General features: G+C 40.6%; 1 protein-coding gene across 1 annotated transcript; it reads right to left on the bottom strand.

The window, feature by feature from the left end:
* Nucleotides 1–1,360: 1,360 nt before the first annotated feature.
* HEPACAM2 (HEPACAM family member 2) lies at nt 1,361–23,194 on the bottom strand. The gene is made up of 9 exons (XM_024219053.2): nt 23,116–23,194; nt 15,690–16,040; nt 14,416–14,700; nt 11,535–11,831; nt 4,171–4,296; nt 4,062–4,086; nt 3,902–3,939; nt 3,053–3,126; nt 1,361–1,474 (listed from the first exon to the last, which is right to left on the bottom strand). Exons 1-9 carry the CDS (start codon nt 23,192–23,194, stop codon nt 1,361–1,363), a joined length of 1,389 nt encoding a protein of 462 aa, XP_024074821.2.
* Between the last annotated feature and the right edge of the window lie 3,703 nt (nt 23,195–26,897).

Here is a 26,897-nt window from a genome sequence, read left to right as displayed (position 1 = left end):
GTGATATGTTTTCTTGACTTTTTTTGCTTGTTTATTAATTTTAATACATGTATATAAAGAATATTGAATCATTTTTCTTTCAGTAAGCAACTTGGGCCAGAACCATTCAGAATCTCAGGGCTGGTCTATACTTAGCCGCTAGTTCGGCGGCTGGAAATCGAACTTCCTGGTTCGATTTATCGCGTCTGGTCTGGACGCGATAAATCGAACCAGGAAGTGCTCGCCGTCGACTGCGGTACTCCAGCTCAACGAGAGGAGTACCGCGGAGTCGACGGGGGAGCCTGCCTGCCGCGTGTGGACCGCGTCTGAACCGCGGTAAGTTCGAAGTAAGGTATGTCGACTTCAGCTACGTTATTCACGTAGCTGAAGTTGCGTACCTTACTTCGACTTGGGGGGTTAGTGTAGACCAGGCCTGAGACTTTGTCTACACTACAGTTTCAGGGGTGTGAATAATCTCGCCTGTCTGCTCAGAGGCTCTCCACAACAGACACTACAGCAGCGCACCTGCATCAGTGCAGTTGCACTACTGTAAGCGTTGCAGTGAAGGTTTAGTCTGAGTAAAACAGCTTTTTTTACTTAAGAGCCCATTTGGGTCTGTTTAATTTAACCTCTTTGGCTATTACATTGAAATTGGTTATTCCTGCACTAATTGGAATGGTTGGCGCAGTTTCTTTCCCACTACAAGCAAGTTCAGTGCCATTCCATCTGTCACTCCACAAGAACACAATTGACTGCATATGACTGATCATCAGTACAGTGGAATTCAGTTTTGGCGATCACTGCTTATATTGATCATTTGAGCTATAGGAATCTGAAATTACTTTCCCAAAGCCCTTTCCTGTTCTGATGTTTTAGCCCCTTGCTTATATTGATCACTGAAGCATTTGGTTGTAAGGACAAGCATGGGACTCATTCCCCTGATTTATGCACTGCTTTAAGGATCACTTGGCTGCAGATTAGGAATTTGAAAGCTTGCAACAGTGTCATTTCGAACCTGACTAACCTGCCTGGACATGAGTTCTGCTAGGCATATTAATTCTGGCTTTGCAAAATGGAAATTTTCCTTCTGTGCTGCTCTTATTTGAGAAGTTTTTGTTTTCTAAATCTTGTAGCGATAATATAGAGCAATCAAAATGTGGTTGTCCATATTTATCCTCATAACTAAAAGAAGGGTTTTAGCTGTGATGCTTGGATTCAAATCCAAACTTCCATGAAGTTCAGGCCATATCTTCTTATAACAGATTCTCTTGTGCTCCCTCAGACTCTCACTAATTTACCAACATGTAATTTACATCATCTTACCCATCACTTCTGGATTTGTCTCTAAATCTTTGGGTTACCATATTAGTGCATATAGGACTTACTCTTGATGATCTTCCTGTTGCTCTGGAATATGCTGAATAACTTCATAAACTGTACTGTGTAAATCCTGCCCTTGGACAAAGTCAGAGCCAGAAACAGATTGACTTGGAACCTAAAAGTAACAGGCAATATTTTTGCTATGAGTACAGATGGGAAAAGCTGGAGCAGGAACTAAACGTATAGAATAACCTTCCCTCCCCTCCCTGTCCTCCCTTTTAGGATTTTGTTCACATTGCATAGCTCAATTTAATTAGTTTCAATTTGATTTTGAGGAAGGGAATTTTATCATACTTACAATATGGCATTTCACAGACTTAAATGCAGTTAGAAACCCAGAAATTTTAGGATGCCCCTATTGCATGTAGGATAAAAAGTGCTTTACATTACTGTACCACAAATAATAAAGGGAGAAATAAGCTGGTGAATAAAAGCTGGGGACAAAGGACAAAAGTAGTCAGGGAAATGATTCAGGATACATTAAAATAAAATAAAGCTAAGAAAATCAGGGAAGTGTGCAGTCTACGTAAGTCCAAGGAGAGCTGCAGTGAGCTAGCATAAAGAATGTATTAAAACATTAAATTTGTTAATGAGTTACATATAACAATTTGTCCTTACCTCTCACATCTACAACATCTAGATTCAGCCCTCATCAATACAGAGTTCACTCAATCTGCATACTTCCAAACTCCAATTCTGAACTATTCATCTTCCACCTCTGTGTCCCTTTCCTACTGACCAATATGACTGCAGTGGGTTAAATACTGATCTCAGCCACACTGGTGTAAAGCCAGAGTGACTGCACTGAAGGTAGTGGAGTTGCGCCAGTTCCAGAATCCATCCCACCGCCTCTAATTCTAAGTCTCTGGTGTACAGTCTCTCCTTTTTTACTCTCTAAGGCCCTGACTCTATAAGGTATTTAAACATGTGTCTGACTATGAGACATGACTAATCCAAGTGAAATCAGTGGGTCTACTTGTGTGTTAAGAACCTTGCTCAAGTGGGTCTTAAACCCCTGACTCCCACCCTAGTTCTAACATCCCTCCTACCTTCATGAGCACTCACAGATGCTCTTTCTCCTTCTTTAATGCTTTCACCTTTGGAGTGGCTTACTATTATCTAGACACTTGATGTTAAAAATTGTTTTCCTTGTCTACACTACAGGTTACTTTAGTATAATTTACGTCATTCAGGGATGTGAATAATCCACACCCTTGAGCGATGTAAGTTTCATTGATCTAAGCGCTGGTGTAGACAACACTATGTCATGGGAGAGCTTCTCCTGCTGACAACTCCTGCCTCCGCAAGAGATGAGAGCTATATTAAGCCGATGGGAGAGCTCTCTCCCGTTGGCTTAGTGCATCTCCACCACAAGCACTACAGCGGTGCAGTTGCATCAGTGCTGCTGTGACTGCTGTAGTGTAGATGTAGCCTAAATGTAGGATTGGTTAACAGAACTAACTTCTTGGCACCCCTTTGAACCTGGGCATGTCCCTGCTGCTTAACACTGATGTAAATAAGCACAATGAGTAACAGTACTGATGAATAAGCCATTGAAAGATCTCCAAAGAGGCATCTCCTGTGGCCCTTTTGAGCAAGCCGCATAGAGATTCTAGTGAAAATACTACATACATTTAGGGAATGAAATAGAGCCTTAATTGGTTGGCTACTGACTTATTGGTAAAATGCATACCGTAGGAACACCAGTGGGGTCTGGAAAAGCAACAAATTCATATATTCCAAAGTCATCCGTAGCATTTTCATGCCCTAAAATTAAAAATAAATAAATTATTAATAGGTAATATAAATGCAAACAAGAATGCTTCATTAGGGAGGGGCAAACTCATTCAGCCTACTTTTGAACCCCTTACTTTTGAATGCGGAGACTGTGAAAGTTCTGCTGTCTTCTACTGTTCCACCCCTACTAGGGCTGGCTCATTTCTCAGAACTTAGAGCAGCCACACTGATGTTTAAACTATGCTTGGCTGCATCCAAGGGGCCATTACAACGTTGAAGATAACCAGAGAGCAGTAATACTCTGGCCATCCCCCTTCACATTCTTCCTACATTGGTCTATGAGGAGCAATTCCCTATGCTGGGGAATACCCATGTAGCTAGTGAAGCATCTCTGTTGCTGCTCCATGGAAGGAAGATTCAATCTAATTTAGCTAATCTATTTTAGTATTTATATCATATAATTATTAATGGAGATATCCTATCTCCTAGAACTGGAAGGGACTTTGAAAGGTCATCAAGTCCAGCCCCCTGCCTTCACTAGCAGGACCAAGTACTGATTTTGCCCCAGATCCCTAAGTGGCCCTCTCAAGGATTGAACTCACAACCGTGGGTTTAGCAGGCCAATGCTCAAACCACTGAGCTATCCCACCCATCTATCTAGCCCGTGCCCATGCCCAATGTATCTGACCACTGAAATGATCTAATACTCTTCCCCCATGGCACTATGAAGAGGCCCAGCCCTGTTCCTCAGGGACTGGAGGGTTTGAATTTGGCCTTATGCTCCCATTTTGTTCTTTAGCATTACCTGAGAATGTTTGTGCCTTTCTGTAATCTGCCCCAGGCCTAGAAAACATAAACATGACTTTCAGTTTGATCTCATGGGCAAAGAAAAGAAATATAGCCTGAAACAAAAAAAACTCTTTTTGGGAAAGACACAAAGCCATACGAATGATTTATTTTACTACCTGCTCTGCAGCTGCCGTTGTATAACTGAAAAGAAGAGATAAAGGAAAATCAACCTTTTTGTTATAATGTCCAGAAAATACATCTGGAGTGTGTTTAAGTTTCACCTACCTTTATGTGGCTGATATCTTTTCCATAAGAATAGAAGGGACATAGATAGGATCAAAAATAATGAAATTCCTGTTATTACTGCTAGAGATGACAAAGATTTTCCTTTCTGGGCAAGCCTCTCCAGTCCTGTGCCAAAGAAGAACAGATTCATAGCTAGTCCTTCACTATATACAACATGTTATTTCATCTTAGCTGAAGAAGAGCCTCCAGACACGATTTGTGGCCAGCAAACCTTGCACACAGATAACTCTTGAATTATTGTAAACTAGATAATACAACATTTTCCAAAGACATACCTGAAATGGCAACTTGGTACAATAATTATGTGCATTTCAGAAACCACTCCAAAACATGTATGGTACCAGGAACTAGGTGGAAGCCACTATGAACATTATGGCAAACAGCACCAAATGCAAAAAAAAGTGCATCTCAGAAGTATTTTTGAATTTAGCCTCACAACTCCACAAGGAAGTATGTAAATAGTCCTATCCTATGCACTGGGAGATGGAGCCCCAGAGGGAATAGATCATTTGATCAAGGTTACACAGGAAATCAATAGTGGCGTTAGGACTAGAAACCAGATTTTCTTAGTTCAAATCCTATGCATTAACCGCAAAACCCTTCTTCCTATGTAAATTGTTATGATAAAATATACACTTTTTATGTGCCCATCACCATAGTATCTAAGCACCAAGTACAAGACTCAGATACATCAGGTCTGGAAGACAGCCAAATTCTCTTTCCCTCCCTGAGTTAGTACCACTTTCTAAACAGAGATACTTTAATTAAAATGAACTGTTTGAGTTTTATCATTACCTTTATGGTAGTATACAGTAAATAATATTATTAGACAATAACATACTATTAAACTATTGTGTCTGCAAATCAAGACTGGAATTTGACAGCTACTGAAAATCATGTTTATGTTTTCTAGGCCTGGGGCAGATTATAGAAAGGCACAAACATTCTCAGGTAATGCTAAAGAACAAAATGGGAGCATAAGGCCAAATTCAAACCCTCCAGTCCCTGAGGAACACAAGTTCTCTCCTAAACATACAGGGGGATATCCTGTCCCCATTGAAGTCAATGGGAGTCTTGTCATTCCCATTCTGCAGGGTTTCTCTTTCTAAGATTTGTCTTTTATCAGCCATTTATTCAATAGTGATCGCAGAATCACTTCCTGAAGCAGGAAGCACAACTCTGAAATGCAGAGCCAGATTCTGGCTAAGCCCTGCATAGGTAAGAGGCCTTGCAAAGATCTCATCAGGAAGCATGGTCCCTGAACCTTACTAGCATCCCATTTGGCACTAGCTGTCTCCTACTCCTGTGCCCTGGCTAGCAGATTAGATGGGCATGGAGCAGTGAGCCCACTGCAATCTCTTAAAGGGTACCAGAGCTACCCTCTGGTGTGTGCTACCAGGGAAGCTTCGGAGGAACTTTGGCTGACTCAGGCGGTATGCACCCTGCAAGTTAGAGCCACAATGCTGTGTGTACAACACCGAGCAGTGCCCAGGGCAGAGGTTTGCCTTAGTCTGGGTTACATATGTAACTTTATAATCTACAATTCAGAGAAAATCAGTAGTTCAAGTGTTTTGGACACACCATGAAATAGGGAGAAAGTTATTTATAGTTGTCTCAGGTCAAGAGACTGAACATCTGGTTTTATTATTTAACAGGTAAGTGGGGGTAAAGCTGATGGTAAAGACTTATTGTAGCTATCTGATCTAATTTCAAGAGGATAAAATGGTGTTTCTCCATGCAGTTTCATTCTCTCATGCGTAGCTGGAAGGTGGCCACGTTCATTAGCTCTTGTTATAGACTATGTCTTCCGTTTTGTTTTGCAGCTATTTTATGTTTATGTATAGCATGAAATGTTGCTTGGAAAGACCTGGAGTTGAACTTTGCCATTCAGTCTCCAAACCGGAGAACTATGGACTTCCTCATTTCAGTCACGGCACTGAAATCAAAACCATCAGGGGAATTTTTGTTGGTAATTTAGTTTTTTGGCCTTGTGTGTGCCAGTGTACGGGCCCTGCCTCTTCCTCACCCACTTTGGGGCACTGATTTCCCCCATGGGGGAAAAAAAAGGGAGCAGTTTCTTTGTTCCCTGGAGCTCCAGGGCTGCAATTCTGCCTGGTCATGACTCATAGGATACTTTCTCATGTAACAATGTTCTTACTGGATGTGTGATATGATTGTTTTTACAATGGAAACATTTCATTTTGTACTCCAGTTAAAGAATCAACAATACTATATTAACAGAACATTCTGACTGTTAGTAAGTGCTGTGTTAAAGCCATCTCAGCACCATGGTGGGCCTATGTGCTGGAGCCGCATACTGCGTATACAGAATGGCACACATACTGTAGTGCCTAGATATAGTGGGAGTCATAATTTAATTTCCTTGCCTTGGTTTCCATGACTGTGTTTCAATAGGTTTGCGTGTTAAGGATATGTTTACACAGCAATTAAACACCCACGACTGGCCTGTGTCAGCTGACTTGAGCTTGTGGGACTTGGGGTATGAGGTTGTTTAATTGAGGTGTAGATGTTCGGGTTCAGGGGAGGGTTCCAGAGCTGAGGCTCCAGCCCAAGCCCAAATGTCTACACTGGAATTAAACAGCCCTGTAGCCTGAGCCCCGCAAACCCCAGTCAGCTGACATAGGCCAGCCACAGGTGTTTAATTACAGGTTAGATGTACCCAAAGACTCTTCATCTTCGATTTAACTTTGAGGAAGCCAACACATGCTCCTGTTTGCAGCAAACCACATGTAAATAAAATCTGTTGTGTTCTCAGAGATGGAGTATTCCACTCCCATTACATTTAAATACAAAAGATTTGTATCCAGTTTTTAGATAATCCTTGTTCTTCCCCTCCCTGTAGCTCATTAGGTCTCCTTTTTGGCGCAGACCTCTGAAAAGAACTGCAACTCACTGGCACTACTTGTGCTGGGTATATTTTCCAGTTCACGCATGAAAGGCTAACTTGCCAGGTACCAGTGCAAATGTTATTTGTCTCTCAAAGTCTGTTCTTAGTTAAATAAATAAAATGAAATATCTCACCAAGTGCAAATATAAAAGAGATATGGGGTATCCATGGCATCACACAGCGGCAAATGTGTTTGATTACATGCAGTAACATTATAACCATATGCCATAGCTTGTAAAGTGCAGTGGTTCCATTTTGGCATTGCTAATAGGGTCAAGAATTATAATGACAGTAATTAGCAGACTGTTTCCAGACTGAAGGGTGCCAGTCAGAAATAAAGAATGACTGTGGAAGAAGTGAAACCAATGTGGATTAGGAACAGATGCAGCATTGCTCCCAGTAGTCATGCCAAATATTAGAAAAAATGATTAATAGATATATTTTTGGGGTCATATTATATATGATTGTAATAATGCAGCATATCAGTCATCATTAGGGACTGAACCAAGATCTCCAGAGCTGAGGGTATATGTTGCTACAGCTTGAGATAAAGTACTAAGTTTCCTAGCTGGCCACTATGACACACTCAACACTGAACAATGGGTTACGTATCCAAAAGTATTCTGTTGACTGATGGTTTATTAGTGGAAATGTTCACAAAACTCCAGTTTTATAAACTGTAGCACTATCAGATGTGATATTTGCTATTCTTCAGTGTTAAAAAAGTTCCAAGCTTGCAGTCAGGAATTTGAAACAGCATCATGTGATTTAAGTGACTAATCACATATCACAAATAAATATCAAACAGTTGAAGTCAATAGTTTGCAAATGAGACATGGAAAAAATTGTTAGCATGAACTATTCTGAGTCCATGTTAATCATGAATATATGTGTAATTTTAGGATGGGTCTGCAAACTATTCAGGAACAGAAATATAGGCTAAATTTGTTGAATAATGTAGTCACAATTCATAATTTGATCAATTCTAGCTTTCAGGGCCTTGTACATGTATCAGGGCTGCAGTCTCCTTTCTGCTAGTACAGATGTGGGAATTCTTTAGCTTATTACATGCTGAAGGTACAGCAGATTGGTCCTTGGGCTGGAAGTGAAGAGAGAGATGTTTAATTCCCAACTCTACCACTATGTAGCCATAGGTATGTCACTTTATCTCTCTGTGCTTCATTTTTGGGATTTATAGATCATTGATAGGTTTGTTGATCAGATTTTCACACAAACTGCTACTGCTGATCTTTGCTTCCTTTGCTTATATCTGTTGCTGAGTCACACTAAAGCAAACTCTTTCCAATGAGACTTATCTGCACATCATGACCAGATACTGTATATGTGTATGTGTGTGTGTGTGTGTGTGTATGTCAAACAAAAATTATGTTAAAAGAACCAAATTTAGGTTTCAGAGTTAAGCACTTGAAAGTTGAGAACTGCCAGATTTATGGTTGTGCATACCACCTTGTTTCTTTCCCCTTGTGCCCTACGTGTGGCAGGGGTCATGTAGAAAAAGTAGCATGTGCTCATGTAATTAAAGACAATACCATAATGCATAAACACAAAGTGGCACTACAAGCTGGTCACTACCAGTTTTCCCTATAATGGAAACTTTACATTTGTAATATTTATTTACATGTGTTTCTACCTGAACTTTTCATACTGCTTAGGGGTGAAATTCATCCATTCCCATGTAGATGGGCAACACAAGATCTATGCACCATGTAAATCCACTTCAAGTGTTACATTGGCCTGGGGCTGGTCTTCTGTACAGGACCGCATTTCACCCTTTGTCAGTTACAAGGTTAAATATATGAGCATTAATCCAAAGGTGCAACAAACCTTCACAATTCCAGCCAGAAAAAGTTCCACCCTATCAATCCCCTCTTTCCCAGTCAAAGCTCTCCCTTGCCCAGAAGCCTGGGGAAACAGATGAATCTTTAAAGGATCCTTTAAAAGAGTAACTTCATTTTTATAGCCAAATAAAATTCATTTCTACAAGGCATCACTAAAAACTGTATAGAAAACAACTATGTGGTTAACATAAATTTAACATTATTCCAACTTGTTTCAGTCCTACAAAGTAGTCTTGCAATTAGTGCTCAGCACCTTGCAGAATCATGTCCATAATTAGATAGATACCTTTATTTTAAAATCCAACTCTCTAACACTTCTTGGCTAAAGTAGATCACTTTAGTTGATTGGATGAACTGTTTATAACTGTTCTCTTTTTAGTTTTAGTTGGACATATGTGTACAAAACTCTATAGGTGAATTTCAGCCCTAGGTGCAGAGAAGCTGCTGAAGATCTTCTGAAACATCTAAATTCTGTATAAATGCCTTAACTACTGAGGTTTAAGTGTTGTGTAAGGCTTTGTGGTCTGTCGGCGGGCAGGATCAAACTAGGGACTTCTGGAGCTTAGTGCACGAGACTCTACCACGTTAGCTAAAAGCCAACTGACTGTTAGCTAAGACTATAGAGCAGCTTCATTTTCTCTCTCTTTAAGTGGTCCCAGTGCCACTAGATGTGACAGAACACCACACCTAGAAGGTGTGTGGGTTACATTTGCACAGGCTCTCTATTTTGGGTAGTGGGGGAGTGGAGACACAGAATATCTTCCTTGCAGAGTAATCATTAATCAGGTAAAATTACCATTAAGACTTCAGAGTTTAGTCCGCAGGGAGAAGTTCACTGGGTGTGCATATCTTTGAGGCCACACTCAGGCAGAATTCCCACTGAGGTTAAAGAGAATTTTACCTGAATTAAGGAGTGCAGCATGGGATCCAGGGTTTAGTATTACTGGAATAAATCTTCAGAAACAGGAAGAATGGTATAAAATGGAAAAAGCTGATTATCTCCAAACTGGTTTAAAATCCCATGAGATAATTTAACAAAGGAGATCTGCATTTTTTAAAGTACAACTAAACAAAGAATATGCACCATGTGGACTTTGCTTTTTATCAGGCTTCAAAAACAAATCTCAAAATTGTTGCTCATGATTGTGAGTATGTTTATTTATACACACAGATACTGCAGAAGTCCTGGTTACTTTCACTTTCAGGAAAAATGCCATTTGTATTCCTAAGGAAACACCATAGCTCTGTTTGCATTTCCCCCCTTCTAGTCACCACATTGTTTTATTTTAAACTGTATTATTACCGCTGAAAAATTGTAACCTGTTTTCTGCCAGGGTGTTTGAAAGCATGGAGCTTTCATTTGTGAAGATTACATTAAATCCATCTGAACAATAGACACCTGCTGTCCTTGTTTATCTTAATAATAAATGTATGAGCTCTTGTCTGGTACCAGCAAAACAGGTTTGTGAAACTTTCTAAAAGGCAACAGTCTGACATCTTGCTGTACATTAGTAATATGGCCACATTTCTGAAAAAAAAACTATTGTTCCTTAGTAATTAAATTATTAACCACCCAGAAAATGTTTTCTAATTAGTAATGAAAGGCAGTAGATAAGGAGATTTCAGACTTCAGCAGCATCGTACCATTTACAGTTGCTTTTCATTGGGATTCTCTGACAAAAAATTGCTTTGCAGTCATTTAATTTTGGCATAGTATTATATAAGACCTAAATCTATCACGTATTGAAAGTAAAGGAGAAACTCCATGCGTCAGTACTTAGCAATAAATCTACATAAGAACACATGGGGAAAAAAACTTCCATATGTATCTTGTAATGAAACCATTGATTCACCAACACCTTTGTGTTTCTGCAAAGATAGCTTGTATTACCATCACACACTAGACTAAGACGTCTGTTCTACCAAGTCCCAGAGGCCCTTTTGATGCCCATGTTTGTTGGTCCCTAATTGGCCATTCCAGCCATTGATGAATGACTAGAGGCATCACCTTCTCCATACCATGTGCTGGTCATACCGCCTGCAGAGCACTCACCGCCCCTGCTAAGAGAGGGAGTGGGAAAGTGGGCTTTGGAATAGAATCCACGTGGCAGTGCAAAGCTAGCAGTCCAGCCTTAGAGCTCACTGTATTTTTGTGCCACTTTCTCCCAATATAGCTTCCTTTCTTATACTGAACACACTCAAGCAGAGATGGTAAAAAAAATGGGTATTTATTCTGCTTCATGAATTGGTTATTATGGTAGAGAGCAGTGGCATTTCTACTCAAAGGACCAAGTCCATTACAAGACGCAACTGTGGTGAAATCCTGGCCTTATTGAAGTGAGTAGCAAAACTCCCTTTGACTTTTCTATTGCTATTACTATTCTATTACTATTGCCAAGATTTCACCCCTGGTCTCTACCCTCTTGCTGAGGACAGGGAAGTTCAAAATATCAAGACAGTGTTCTGGTTTGTCACCTGGCTTGCACTCCAGTTGCTTGGTTCCCCTTAGGTTGGTACTGTGTTTATGTGTTATACTAGATCAGCATGTTGTTATGTTATACATTTTATGTTCTTACCTACAGAAGTAATGATCACTGTGAAATGAGTTTCGTCCCGTTTTCCAGTCACATTGTTGTAAGCACAGCACATATAATCTACTGTTGTCTGGGCCACTTTTTCAGATAGAACTTCCAGATGGGGTCCATATTTGATAACGTGTGTAGTATTGTCAGCCCTTCGGATCCAGGAGTAAGTATTTGGTGGATTTGAGTCGGCTGAGCAATCGAATAGGATAGCTTCTCCTATGTCAACCGTAAACACCTCCCCTACTTTCAGCCCTTTATCTGAATTAACTGTAAGTCCATAAGGTCCATCTGCATTAATATGAACAACAAAAATTATCATAATGGAGAAAATTAAAATCAAAGAATAACTCTTAAAAATTCCAAGGATAAGTATAGACTTAACCTTTCAAATGGCTGCCATTACGTTCAATTATTCTGATTAAAAGGCTTCCAATTAATTTAATCTGTCCTTATGTAGATAGATTTGTACCAGTCTTATCACAGAAAACACCCACGTAATATTGATCTGTTTGGATGAAATTCACCCAGATACTCAGCACAAGGCCTATGCAATGTTTAAAGCCCTCAAAAAAACTTTAGTGGGACTGAAGCAGCATAGGTAATGTAGTGTAATGAAGCAGTAGGCCTTCTTCTGGCTGTCCGTACAAGGGTGAATTGGACCCTTTATACTTAAATGCCAAGGTTACTGGCATAACTTATCTCTGTTTACACATAAAGATCAGTAAAATTGCACTGAAATATACCTATGTAAACATGTATATTGGTACTTACCACACAATACTTGCTTACAGAACTATCCTCCCCTTAGTAAGACATAGCATGGTGTGTCTTACATAACTTCAGACAATTGTTTTTCATAAATGATCCTTAAAGCACATGTTAACCTTCCTCTCATCCCCCTGACTTTTGCTGTGATCACCTTTTAGTTCCTGGGTTTCCATTCTTAGTGAGCTTTCCCCTGGGCAAGGGGAGTTTTCCAGGAAACCAGCATAGGCACCTTTTCAGGGATCAGAAGACCATGGAGGTTTTTTTTGTTATTGGGTCAGGCTCAAAGACAACTTCTTTTTTAAATGCAAAGCAAAACATTCAAAATCTACTAATTTTACGAATTAACTTGCTTTTTTGCTTTTTGAAACCATTCAGTAGTTCTGACCCAACCCATTACTTTCACTGTCTTGGGCTTTAAATTCTCCCAAACGTAGTTTCCATTTAAAGGCCCTTATCCCCCTTGCTCCATTTGGAGATTGTCAGAAGCAGAGGAATCAGAAACTTCTGTCTAGGTCTAAATGTGTTCTATTAGTTTCTCACAAGCCCAGAAGAAGGAAATCTCAATTTATAGAGCCCTGCGCAGATACAAAATTGGTATCCACATCCGATCCGCAGACATGGTCTGCGGAGATCTTTGGATATAAAGCGGATATCTGCAAATTTGCAGGGCTCTACCAATTTATCTCCTGAACTCAGATCTCCCACATAGTACAGCAGTTTCTGCTGCAGCAGCCACACCACCAGACTAATAAATTCTCTCCCAGTCTTGTATTTATTTATTTCTGAATGAAGCTATTTAACTGCTAAGTGCTTTGTGATGTATTATTATTACAATTAACAGACAAATCAAATAATGCTAATGAATAGGGATGAACAAAATAAAGAATCTTTTTGATTCTGAGTGCAACAGTAAAATAATTCCTTCCTGGGATCCTACATTCTCCACTTCTCGTTTCCACTATCGTTCTCAGCAGAAATGAGTCTCATGTTTCAGTGAAGCCTGTTTACTAAATGACTTGTAAAATAATAAATCACCTGTTCTTAGTAACAATTTACTACTCTGTGGGAACACTTCCAATTGCTCATATCACCATGAGACTGTTATCCATCTAGTTTCTGAGCAGATGGCAGGTATTTACTGTGAGTGACCTTTTTTATCACACAGTAACTCCCCCGCAGCAATGGCATATGGTGCATATAGACCAGAGATCGGCAACCTTTGGCACACAGCCTGTCAGGGAAATGTGCTGGTGGGCCGGGATGGTTTGTTTACCTGCAGCGTCTACAGGTTCAGCCGATCGCAGCTCCCACTGGCTACGGTTCACCGTTCCAGGCCAATGGGGGCTGCGGGAAGTGGCGGCCAGCACATCCCTTGGCCCACGCCGTTTCCCGCAGCCCCCATGACCTGGAACGGCGAACCGCGGCCAGTGGAAGCTGCGATTGGCCAAACCTGTGGACGCTGCAGGTAAACAAACCGTCCCAGCCCGCCAGCAGATTTCCCAGATGGGCAGTGTGGCAAAGGTTGCTGATCCCTGATTTACACCAGTGTAAATCAGGAGTTATGCCTTTAAAGTCAGTGGAGTTACATCAGTGTGTAAGTAATGTAAGTTAAATCAGAATCAAGTCTCTTGATTTTTTTTACATATGCTTGTGAAGCACCATGCGCACCAATAATGCTATAGACATAGTAAAAGGTGATGATAACTATTAGAGATGGTCTTGAACCAAAACCTGAGATCCAAACACCCATGAAGTTTGTGGGAGCTAGAAAACTGAACTTGGATCTATGTCTAAATGTTGTGGCCAGCCCCTCTGATTATAATGGGCTGAACAAAAACCATCAATTTGAAGAACTCTACACTTCGAAATCCCAACCTAAATTCTGCAGGTCAAGCTGATCTTTAACAACTACATAAAGATTAACAAGTTCTACATTATATTATCATGGAGAGGGTATAGATGGACTGTTAAAGACCAATCTACTGTGAGTGAAAGCCAAAATATAAACTTGAATCAACTGCTTTGTGCCCATTCCATTGTCAGAGATTCTCTCTCTGGGAAGCTCATTTAGACAAAAGTATGCATGAATATTTTATATACTCACAAAATATAGTTGGTGCAATTATCTCACTTTCCATCGCACTCACAGGATTGGTTGCAAAACAGCTGTAATTCCCAATGTCTTCTTTCATGACAGGGACAATTAAAAGTGTGTCATTGTTTGGGGAAAAGGTGTAACTAGAACTGGCGTGCATAGGTTTCCCATTTTTCATCCACTGGTAACCTATCCTTGTACCTTTTCCAACAGTACAGGTTAATGTCATGTTCCCCACATACTCCACTACTCCCGAAGAAGGTTCAATTTGTACAGCTGGCTTTGTGACAGGAACTGTAAGTTAAACGGATATGAACAGTTATAAACAAGATTTGCCATTTATATTAGGAGAATATGTCATTTACTGCCCAGGTGATATAAATGGCATTCATCACCCTTTTAAGAAAGTACTTAGATTTCAAATGTTATGCTGCTAAAAATGAAAAACAAAGGGTCATATCCTTAGCTGGTCCAAATGGGCCTACTTCCAGTAACTTCACTAGAGCTAGGATGACTTACACTAGCTGAGGTTATGACACAATGGCTGGAAACAAATATTCCATTTTAATTAGATAGAAGAATTAATCAAGTTCATGCTGCATGCATTTTTCCATTCCCTGCTCTTCTTTCTCTGTGCATGTATAACTCCCACTCACATGAATGGAAGATACATTTGTAGGAGAATAACAGATCCATATTCACATCTACCTATTGATCTAGAGAAAATGAACCACTTGATGAAAGTGAACCACATGAGCCTCTATTTAGGGCCAAACTTTCCCCCCAAACCTTATTATCTTCTCTGTTGGGTTTGGGGCCACCTGCCTACCACCCTCCAGCCTCTAGACGGCATGAAATCCTGAGCAGGCAGCTGCCTCCAGAATTTCCTCTAAGTCAGGTTTCCAGGTACAGAAAAAAGCTCATGCAAAAGTGAATGCAGCCTCAAGGTGAGTAAGTGCGGCAGAACTGGGCGTTATGAAAACAGATTATTTCCTGAGATCACTATAGTCCATTTAATTTCATAGTCGTTATAAGATGCCTACAAACCCAGTTTAATATACTCCCAGGATTAATAAGGCACCAATCAATAATAAAAAAATTTTGTTGAATAATTAACCATTGAGGTTTTGAAAATAAGCATAAAATTACTTCAGTGAGTTGATTTATTCATGCACAGCCAGACTGAATCACACAGAACTATAGCTGGATTCCAGGTGATTAGAAACTTCACAAAAGTTGTAATTTTATTTGCAGCACTAAAATACAGTATTTTATTGACTTACCATCAACAGTGACTTGAATCTTTTGATTGGCTGATATTGTCCCACTTCCATGGACATTGACTTTTACGATGTAATTGCCTTCATCAGTAACATGTAATGGATTGATCATCAAAGATGCATTGGGTGGTATGAGGGTAAACTTGTGTTTATATTCCAGGTCGGGTACTACTGACTGATTCACAGAGCCGAGTAAATATTTGGGGATACTCTGAGGTTTCTCAAATAGCCATATTATCTGGATTTCAGAAGCTGTAGTGTTGAAATTGTAGTCAACTGTAAGATGGAGTGGTTGTCCTTCAATGCCATGTATAGTATGTGATGGTACCGTCAGCCTTAGCGCAGAACAAATACCTGCATAAAAATGGAAAGAAAACAAAACTAGGAACACTGGAAATTCTAAATGGAAACTCTTATGGAGCTGTGGTCGTTGTGTTCTCAAAATGGTCCTGATCCAACTCCCACTGATGCAAATAGAAAGATTGGTATCGACTTCAGCTGGAGTCGGATCAGATTTTATAGCTTGATTTTCAAACCATTTCTCCTATCTTACACAAAATAAAACTGATTTGCTTTAAGTTAGATGTCACTTCTCGTCTAATAGGCTAGGATATTTTTTAAAAGTTTGACAAAACTTAGAAATGGAGTTCTAAGGTTATTGTGTTTGTAATAATTTCCTTTGTTGAAAATGTTCCAAATATTTGTGAGACAAAGTGGGTGAGACAATATCTTTTATTGGACCAAGTTCTTTTGGTGAGAGAGACAAGCTTTTGAGCTTATGCAGTGCTCTTCTTCAAGTCTGGGAAACTAAGGGCAGGTCTACGCTTAAAATGCTGCATCGGTGCTTAAGTGAAGATGCTCTTATGCTGACGGGAGAGAGCTCTCCTGTGGGTGTAGTTAATTCACCTCTGTGAGAGGTGGTAGCTATGTTGACGGGAGAAGCTCTGCTGTCGACGTAGCATTGTCTACATGGGGGGGTTAAGGTTGGTATAACTATATCGCTCAGGGGTGTGGATTTTTCACATCCCTGAGTGACATAGTTATACTGATATAGGTCTGTAGTGTAGACCTGGCCTAACTCAAAGTGTCACTGGTAAATACAAGATTTGAAAAGATTGTTTCGTATGAGTAGTTAACATATATTTCAAGGGATGATTCAAGGTCAAGTGGTTTCCTCCAGTCATAGGGAGGAAAGGAAGTGGGGTGGGGAGGGAGCAGCTGAGAGGGGCTGTTAGCAGGTTATAGATTGTTGTAATAAACCATAAATCCAGTGTCTCGATTCAGTCCATGACTTTTAGTTTCTAGCAAAGTTATGGAAATAAGTTCCCAAGCTTATCTTTTCAAAGTGTTGTGCAGGTTTCCTTTGACGATGAGGATGATAAGTCAGATAGAGAGTGATTGTTTTTTGAACAATGATGTGGTATTTTTGTCTTTTATAATTTTCCTGTTTGAGTTCATTTGAGAGTTTAGTGATTGTCTGGCTTCACCCAGATAGTTGCTATTGGGGCATTTAGTGCACTGGATGAGGTACATCACATGTTGTGATAGGTATGTGTAGGACCCATGGATCTTGAAAGATGTGTTGGGAGGGGGTGTTGATCATTGTAGCAGTGAAGATATGTCTGCAGGTTTTGCCTCTGTTGTTCTGACAGCATCTGGCGCCACTTTGAGTTGGTGTGCCCTGATCTATAGGGAGCGTGCCTCTGATGATGGGCTTGGAGAGGTTGGTTGAAGGCCAGAAGCAGGGGTTCAGGAAAGATTTCATTCAGGATGAGATCCCCATCAAGTATGGGTTGTAGTTGTTTGGTGATAACCCATATGATTCCATGGTGGGGTGCTAGGTGACAACTAGGGGTGTGTGGTCAGAGGGGATTTTATATCTGTATTGAAGCGGGTTCTCTCAGGGTATTTGGGTGGCCTTCACCAAAGAAGGACACCCCATGGGACACTCATGTAGTAATCAGCAGGGTTGAAACGTTTAGATCCACCATAGAGCTATGCATCCACCTCTGCCACTTGAACTAAAGGAGTAACTGATAGCAGTAGTAGGTTGTTATCCTCTCTGTGGATCAGCACCAGAGGTGATGAGACGCTTTGCCAGTGGGTTTCACAGAAATTGGCTAACTGCAGAGGAATGGTGGAACTCAGGAATCTTGGCTTCCATTCCTGGCTCTGGAGGGGAGTGTGCTCTAGGGGAAACAGACTCTACTGCCCATTTCCCTCGAGTGTGATCCCTTCTGCCCCTTTCCTTCCAACCAGTTGCTGTCCCAGTCCTGTTTCTTTCTCACCCTGGCTCCTTGTCCCCATTCCATTCCCCTCACCTAGCCAATCCCCGTCTCCACTCCCCAGACTATTCATCCCCACAACTGGGTGGGAGGTGTGTGTTTACCCTGAGAAGTGGAAGATCACTCCAAAGGCCATCCCCACAACTGGGTTACAAAGACTTTTTATGTAGAACAAAGGAAAATAAGAGACTTCTGGGTGAAAAATCCTATTAGTATATTGGAGTACAAAGAGAGGCAGGAACAGAGATAACACATGATCTTTAACTTGTCCACAGTTAATTCATGGAGAAAAGTGGTTCCTTACATCAGCTTGTCAGAACACTGAGCCACAGTTGAGGAATACCAGTTAGCAAAGGAGAGAGGAGATTAAGGAAATTACATTTGTTTTCACTTTTAAGACAATGGCTGCTGGGAGATAGTCTGCTAGGGTGGGGCTCTCACAGGCTAACTGCAAACTTTACTGTTCTCTCAAAGTATGCTCTGATGATTTGATCAGGTGTTATCAGTGTGTGGGAACTTGTGTATGATCATAGGGAAGTGAGGATTGAAGAAGTTATCAGGCAAGTTGTTTTGCCAAAGATTAATGTTTTATGGGAGCAATGCTGGGTGATTCTTGGCTCTGGAAAAATAGAGATCAACACTTCATCAGAATACAGTCTGAAATATTAGAGCCATTTCAAACATTTATACTTCTAATTAAATTAAAGCAACAGAATCTTATTATGGTCTAACTTTACATTGATGTTACCCTGTCATATTCAAAGAGCTACTCAATATTATGTTGAATTGAAGTCAACGGACCAAATCTTTATTCATTTCTTATTGATGTTCCCATCAGGCAAAAGTCCCATTAAGTCTGCAGTTAACATGTTCCCAAGGGTTCAAGTGACATTTTGTTTGACCTTTTGTTGAAGATAGGCAAAACTTCCAAAAATGCCTAAGTAATTTAGCAACAGAGAGTCCTGTGGCACCTTTAAGACTAACAGATGTATTGGAGCATAAGCTTTCGTGGGTGAATGCCCACTTCATCGGATGCATGTAATGGAAATTTCCAGGGGCAGGTATAAATATGCTGGCAAGAATCAGTCTGGAGATAACGAGGTTAGTTCAATCAGGGAGGGTGAGGTCCTCTGCTAGCAGTTGAAGTGTGAACACCAAGGGAGGAGAAACTGCTTCTGTAGTTGGCTAGCCATTCACAGTCTTTGTTTAATCCTGATCTGATGGTGTCAAATTTGCAAATTAACTGGAGCTCAGCAGTTTCTCTTTGGAGTCTGGTCCTGAAGTTTTTTTGCTGTAAGATGGCTACCTTTACATCTGCTATTGTGTGGCCAGGGAGGTTGAAGTGTTCTCCTACAGGTTTTTGTATATTGCCATTCCTGATATCTGACTTGTGTCCATTTATCCTTTTACGTAGTGACTGTCCAGTTTGGCCAATGTACATAGCAGAGGGGCATTGCTGGCACATGATGGCATATATAACATTGGTGGACGTGCAGGTGAATGAACCGGTGATGTTGTAGCTGATCTGGTTAGGTCCTGTGATGGTGTTGTTGGTGTAGGAACCTAAATTCCATTAAAAGCCAAGGGGAATTCAGTTCCTAAGTCAATTTGATGCTTACTCATCACTTATATTAGGTGAATCCCAGGAATAATATACTATTGTTCACAATAATGATGGTATGTTTGATCGGTGAAATACCTCCATTGTGGAAAAATGGTTCTCCAGGGGCTTGGAGTTACAGTACTAAATATGGAAGTTGGCCAAAATTAAAAAAAATTGCTTAAGTTCAGGCGTCTAAATCCCTGAAGTTGTTAAGTGGTGCTTAAATAGATGGCCTGAGTTTCAAAAGTGTTGAAGCTCCGAATAGCTCCTGTTAAAGTCAATTGGATTGCTGGATACTTGGCATTTTTAAAAATCAGGCAACTTATTTTATAGGGTACATTTATACGGCAGCTGGGTGGTGTAATTCCCAGCGTGGGTAGACACACACATGCTATCTTTGCTTGAGTGAGCACTTATAAACAACAGTATGACCGTGGCAGCACAGATGATGGCTCAGGCTAACCACCCATGTACGTACCTTGAGGGGGTCGGACAGGCTTGTATTCAGGTGGCTAGCCCAAATCACCACTTGTGCTGCCATGGCAATACTGCTATTTTTAGGTGCTAGCTTGAGCAGAGCTAGCCCATGTATGTCTACCTGAGCTGGGAATTACATGTCCCAGTTACTGCGTAGCTATATCCATAGACACCTAAAACTGACTTAAAGCCTGACTTTAAGTAATCATTTTTGAAAATCTTGGTTGTCTGTTTAATCAGTCACTAGCATGCACAAGTTTTAATTTTGCTCCTGCCCGTGATATGGAAGATATTTTTATGAAACTCCTTGAATGCATCATAAAATTTAGGCATAAAAGGCAATATTTTAAAAATGTCCTTGTTCTACAGAGCCACAAAATTTTATCTCATGCACTAATCAAGAATATTCCAAACTTAAACATGTTGCTATGTATAGCTTGCTAAATAATGCATGCATTTTTCCAGCAACACAGACCTCTTAAAACCAGTTTTCCTGTATTGACTATAAACACGTTCGGTTTTACCAAAGTGACCTCCAGCTGGAACTCAAAGCAATCTATGTTTTGCTTCCATATCACTCTTCAAAGTATTAGCAAGCACAACAGAATCATTGTTGACAGAAAACAAAGTATGCAGCTTTAGTTTAAATAAAAACCATGACTTCATATTCTGAGTTGACTGCATAAACTGAAACCTACCTAGTGAGGTTTCATTGTTCTCTGGATTCTAAAGCACTCATCACTTTATCATCATAAAAAAAGCTAGGTCTGTTTCTCCACTGCTTTGCATTCTGTGTAGTCATCTATCCCTGTGCAAAGTGTGAGTAAAAGGCTACCAATTCTCAATTGATCATTTTTACACCCATTCTGCAAAGATGTAAATGCATTTACATGGTGCAAAGCAGTGGAGTGTCAGACCCCTAGTATTTATGGTGCCAGGAGTTCACATACTTTCATAAATCCATAGATTCTGAGACCAGAAGAGACCATTATGATCTAGTACAGGGATTGGCAACCTTTGGCGCACGGTTTGTCAGGTAAATCCGCTGGCGGGCCGGGACGGTTTGTTTACCTGCAGCATCCGCAGGTTCAGCCGATCGTAGCTCCCACTGGCCGCAGTTCACCGAACCTGCAGACGCTTCAGGTAAACAAACCGTCCCGGCCAGCCAGCGGATTTCCCTGATGGGCCATGTGCCAAAGGTTGCCGATCCCTAATCTACTATGACCTTGTGTACAGCACAAGCCATAGAACTTCCCCCAAAATAATTCTGAGCACATATATTTTAGAAAAACATCCAAATGCTTGGTCATTTGGGTCAGAGAGAGCGAGAGCACATTGTTTACACATTTTGTTTATAGGGCCAAATTCTGCAGTCCTTATCTGAGCAAGATGTCTATTGACTTCCATGGGAGTTTGGCTTGACTAGTATTTGAGCCAAAGCCCACTAAAGTAATTGGAAAGGCTGACATGGTATTCAGTGGGCTTCAGATCATGGCCTCCAGGACAGGAAAATTTGACCCTTGTACTGATAAAAAAGGCAATTAACATATGAGGAAGCTTATAAAGATCTGTATCTGAGAATGTATGGTAAGCTTCTTGATGTATGTGTCTGCTGCAAAGCATTATATTTAAATGCTAATATAAAAGTAAAGTTTGATCTTCTGTAGGGTTTTAGTCAAGGGGTCTAACCAAGATTAATACAGATAGAACAGCAAATAAGAAATATCAGCTTTTTGTATTCACTTAAAATATGGGTGTTATTTAAAAAAACTCAAACCAATAATCTTAATTTTAGTGGCGCCATGGTACTGGGAGAGCAGAACTTTGTGGGTACAAATCTGCAGACCTGACACAAACTCTCCTTCACTCCAAATGCTGACTGATGAAATCTAGCAAAATAGTCTACAATATATTGAGTTCATAAAGATATAGGAAAGCAATGTAAAGCAAATATCCTTTACATTTAGATAACATGAAGACACAATACTCTTGTAATGTTACATATTCCTTCTGCTGGAATTACATAAACATCTAAATAAAGCAAAAGTTAATTCTAAAAAGCTGTAGAAGAATTGTTGGAGAGATTAAAGTAGAATTTTATCTAATATCTAATCACAACAGACTCTTATGGAAGTACACTGGACATCCAATTTTATCCAAAATGCATAGTTGACAAATATCTGCTTATAAAAGTAACACCCAAGATACTGAACGGAAGCTATTATTAATGGTAATACATTCTCCAGTTCACCAAGCGATAAAGTTAGAGCTTTTGTTAGTGGTTGTTACAAACCTCTTCAGCTTTAATAGCAAAAATATTTTATTTTCCTTTTATGCCAAAACTAAAATCATACTTATGCTAAATGGTGAATATTAGAAGAAAAAAAAGAATCCTATTCTTTAGGGTGTAAAACCTAAGGGTGCAAAAAAAGTCAAACTAGGGGAGGAATTTTTTTTTTTTTTTTTTGTTAGGAACTTCCCATATCAAAATATCATGCCAAAATATGTTTAAATCATGCAGTCTCAATTTTAAATATTTACAATCAAGTATTACATGGAGGGATTAAAAAAATAATACCTTCACTGTCAAGCAAAATAAAGCCACTTTCCAAACATATTTTTGAACAGATAATAGCAACAACTTCCATGCTAAACCTTGACCTCACCCTGCTAACCTTTACTCATGGTAAGTCCTTACTCAAATTAGTAAAGGTTTGCAAGATTGGTCCTGGTGAGAGCTAATTATTTTCATCTTTGTGGTGCAGACATTAAAAAGAAAGTATAATGTACTGTACAGTACTTAGTAAATATTAGAAAATGTCTCACACAGTCAATGTCCATGTTTTACTTACAAATTATGTACAATATTAGTGTATGATAGTTTACAGACTTTCTGCTTTTCTTACTAAAACCAGATCTACTATTGGGTTACAAACTTCTAGGATGATTTAAAAAAAATCTGACAATTTAACATAGAAAATCCATTAATTTTTTTAAGTATAAAAATGAACCATATATCCAGAGTGAAAAATCAACAACCATAATAATACATACTGTATCTTACCTAAAAGCAGAAAATATATATTGCACTGTAAGTCACAAAATGTGTTGCTAAAGGGCTCCATGAAAGCATCCTGTCCCATGCAAATATCACCTTCTTCTCAGTGCTAAGTCAGTGCTTGGTCCAGCAGCTGCTGGTTTATTTGCCAGGGAAATCAGCAATGAGTTAACAGACCCTATCCTGTCTACTGCCTTGTGTGATTTGAATATGTGTATACAAAGGACACAGGGAGTGGGAACACCTGTTAGCTTAGTACGCAACATCTTCATTGCCTATGACTCTGTCATAATATTGCCCTGGTATATTCACAGCAAATATGGAGTGTGATAAATGGGGTATAGAGTGTGAATCACTCTGCTTTCATAAAAATTAATGTGAGTAAAATTTATATAGGTATTTATGCCATATATAGTTACAGTCAAAAAACACTGACCTGCTAGATACATATGCTAACTTCAGATAAGAATCTGGTAGTCAGATATGCAAAAGACCTCTTAAATCATCCCACTGATCCCCTTGCGATGGTAGGATCTCTGCTGTCCACTGTGATATGAGATATTAAACACCATTTACGATGGATCTTAGCCAAAAAGGCAAACGAAAAATTCATAAAAAAGTTAAGATTGTAGTTAGATCTATTGTAAAATGCATGCTTCCGAACAATTGTTGCTCTGCAGTTATCTTTGTATTTCCCTTAAAATATTACAGAATAATGCTTATTTTGGGATGGCCTTATTCCCTGAGAATTTTTTTAAATCCCTTTCTGAGCTACGTGTGTGTGAAGTCTTGGAGGGGTGTTTATGAGGTATATTCTAACAAAGAATCTTCTGTCCAAAGTGTGAATCTTACTCAGACTGCCAAGCTAGCTGCCAGTCAATATGTGTTCTGCATTAATTTACTACATCTTAAATTAATGCTCATATACAATCTGGATTTTATCCAAGGCTCACTGTGCAAGTCTAATCAGCCGCAAACCAAGGCAACCCCACTTCTGCTCTCCTTCCATGTGCAATAATTTCCAACAGCAAATATTTGCACCTATACAAGTGGTTATAAAAATATTAAGTTTAGATAGCACTTAGGCAGACACAAATAAATCTCTCAAATATTGGGCTAGGTTGTGCCCTGCCTTGTGTGGGAGGGAATGGTTGCAAGGAGCCCTTCCCCACCTCACTTAAGCCCCTGTGCTGAGGTGAGGAACAATCCCTGTCTTTGTGTTCAGAGGGCTCAGTTGTGCAAGGTGCTGAGCTACTCATGGTGCTAAGCATTCTCAACTCTCCCTGAAGTTAATGGGAGCTGAAGGCACTCAGCACCTTCAGGGGTGGTTCAGCACCTTGTAGGATCAGGCTCCCGGAGGACAAGGACTGCTCCAGGATAGTGTCAGTGTCCCCAGAGGGAATGGAAGGAGGTACGCCCAGGCCATGGTGCCATCACCCACTGGCCAGCAGAGGAAGAGCATATGATGCCCCCTCACAAAGCATGTAATAATGCCTGTACTACTACCCTCTATTGTGGGCTGTGATTTGTAGCCTCAAATTAATCCTCTTAATAATAGTCTAGGTGTCTTTAATTTGACCACTTTTTAGAATCTGGTTCAGAAATGAAGAAATGTTGGTCATAAGGGGCTGATTCATTTCTGACTGAGTGAATAGGAGTTTTGACACTGAAATCAATAACAAATGGATGTGGGATAAACTCCATTTTGGTGTTTTAAAACAACATGTCACGAGCAAAGGAAGTTCAGAGTAGAAAAGATTGGAATAGTCATTTTACATTGTACAAACAAGAGCAAGCCTGTAAAAGACCAGGGCGTAAGCAGTCTGGTTTAGTGGTTACTTCTGGGCTCATGTGGCAGAGTCCAGAGGTGACTATGAGGTGGTGGTAGGTGAGCAGGGATCAGAGTAGTTGTGAGGGCCAAAATCAACAGGCAAGAATAAGGGTTAGAGTCAGGCTGGGGTCGGAGACTGAAGGTCAGAGAGCAAAGCAGCGCTGAGAGAGTCCAGGTCTGGAGCCACAGCGAGCCAGAAGTCTGTATGGTTGCCCAGCCAACTTCCTGGGCCATGCTCCTGGGTTAAATAGTAAATATGGGCCAAACAGAGGGCCAGAGGCTGTGGTCGCTTTTGCTCCTTTGGGTGGTACTTTCTGAGGTGCCTAATCTCCACGGTGCTCCTTGGATGTGGCTCTATCTGGCCTCCTGCTGGTGATAGGAGACCATCAGCTACCCCAGGCTCTGCAGACCTGGTCCTAGTCCTAAAGATCTTTACATTACCTCCATCTTTCAGGGGTGCCCTTTCTTCAGGTTGAGGCTAGGTCCTGATGAAACCATTTTACCAATCATGGGCATGGACATGGGCAGCAGATTCCCAGGTGTGCTCTTCAGGACCATAGCCCTCCCAATCTAAGGGGTAGTACAATCTCCCACTCTGTATTCTAGAGTCAAAGACAGCATGGATTATATATTCCTCATGCCCTTGGACCTGGATGGGGGCAGCTGTTGGGACCAGTTGGGAAAGGGATCCTTCATGTCAGGCTTCAAGAGGGATACATGGAAAACAGGGTGTATCTTGAGAGACCGGGTGAGCTGCAATTTAAAGGTGATGGGGTTGATTTGCTGACAAATCTGGAATGGTTCAAGGAACTGGTGGTCTAGTTTGTGGGTTGGCATGTTCATATGGACATATTTTGCCATGAGCCAGACTCTTCGGCCCCCCTGCAAGAGCTAGGCTTTCCTGGTATGAATGGTTGCACACTGCTGGTAGTCCTTTTTTGCATTTTCAAGGTAGTCCTTAAGCTCCTCCTGGATATGATGAATCCCACTGGATTCAGTCAGTGGATGCTGGGTTCAGGGAGGCCCAGAAGCAATGGTGGAACCCGTAATTTGCAAATAAGGGACTCTACCCTCCAGAGGCATGGTCGGCCCTGTTGAATGAGAACTCAGTGTAAGGCAGGAGGGAGGACCAGTTATTAGGAGAGTCACAAATTCTAAGGCCAGAAGGAACCATTGTGATCATCTAGTCTGACCTCCTATTTAGCACAGGCCATAAAACCTCCCCAAAATAATTCATAGGGCATATCTTTTAGAAGGATATCCAATCTTGATTTAAAAATTGTCAGTGATGGAGAATTGACCATGACCCTCAGTAAATTGTTCCAATGATTAATTACTCTCATGGTTAAAAATGTATGCCTTAATACTAGTCTGCATTTGTCTAACTTCAACTTCCAGCCATTGGATAGCGTTATATCTTTCTCTGCTAGATTGAAGAGCCCATTATTAAATAATTGTTCCACATGTTGATACTTATAGACTGTAATCAAGTCACCCCTTAACCTTCTCTGTGTTAAGCTAAACTATCTTGATGATAGTTGACATAGCACCCTAGATATTGCTCTAGTACTTTGTTCACTTTCTCTGTCCACCCGTTTGTCTGGGGGTGGTATGTGGAGGAGGTAAAAGCATGAAAGTGCAGTAACTGAAGCATTTTGCGCCAAAAGCATGAGACCAACTGCATGCCTTGATCTGAGGTGATATGGTCTGGAAGCCATGGAGATGGATAACATGCACCACCAGGAGTTAAGCTGCTGTTTCAACAGAGGGTAGGCAGTCACAGGGGATGAAGTGCACCATTTTGGTCAGTTGGTCTATGATGGTGAAGTCCACCATCAGACTGCCAGAGTCAGGGAGTTGCACCACGAAGTCCAGGGTGATCAAGGCCCAGGGTCTAGGTGGGGTCTTCAGGGGTACTAGAGTGCTGAGGGGCTTAACATGGTCTGTCTTGGTGCAT

The sequence above is a fragment of the Terrapene carolina genome, unplaced genomic scaffold, assembly GCF_002925995.2.
Source record: "Terrapene carolina triunguis isolate 2854851 unplaced genomic scaffold, T_m_triunguis-2.0 Scaffold84, whole genome shotgun sequence".
Lineage (NCBI taxonomy): Eukaryota > Metazoa > Chordata > Testudines > Emydidae > Terrapene > Terrapene triunguis.
This window is presented reverse-complemented; position numbering and strand designations above follow the sequence as displayed.

Coding starts and splice junctions, on each gene's coding strand:
- HEPACAM2 (XM_024219053.2), bottom strand. CDS start 23,194: ATGGGACAGGATGCTTTCATGGAGCCCTTTAGCAACACATTTTGTGAC. Junction 3,940..4,061: donor CAACGGCAGCTGCAGAGCAG/GTAGTAAAATAA, acceptor TATGTTTTCTAG/GCCTGGGGCAGATTACAGAA. Junction 1,475..3,052: donor ACCCCACTGGTGTTCCTACG/GTATGCATTTTA, acceptor TGTTACTTTTAG/GTTCCAAGTCAATCTGTTTC.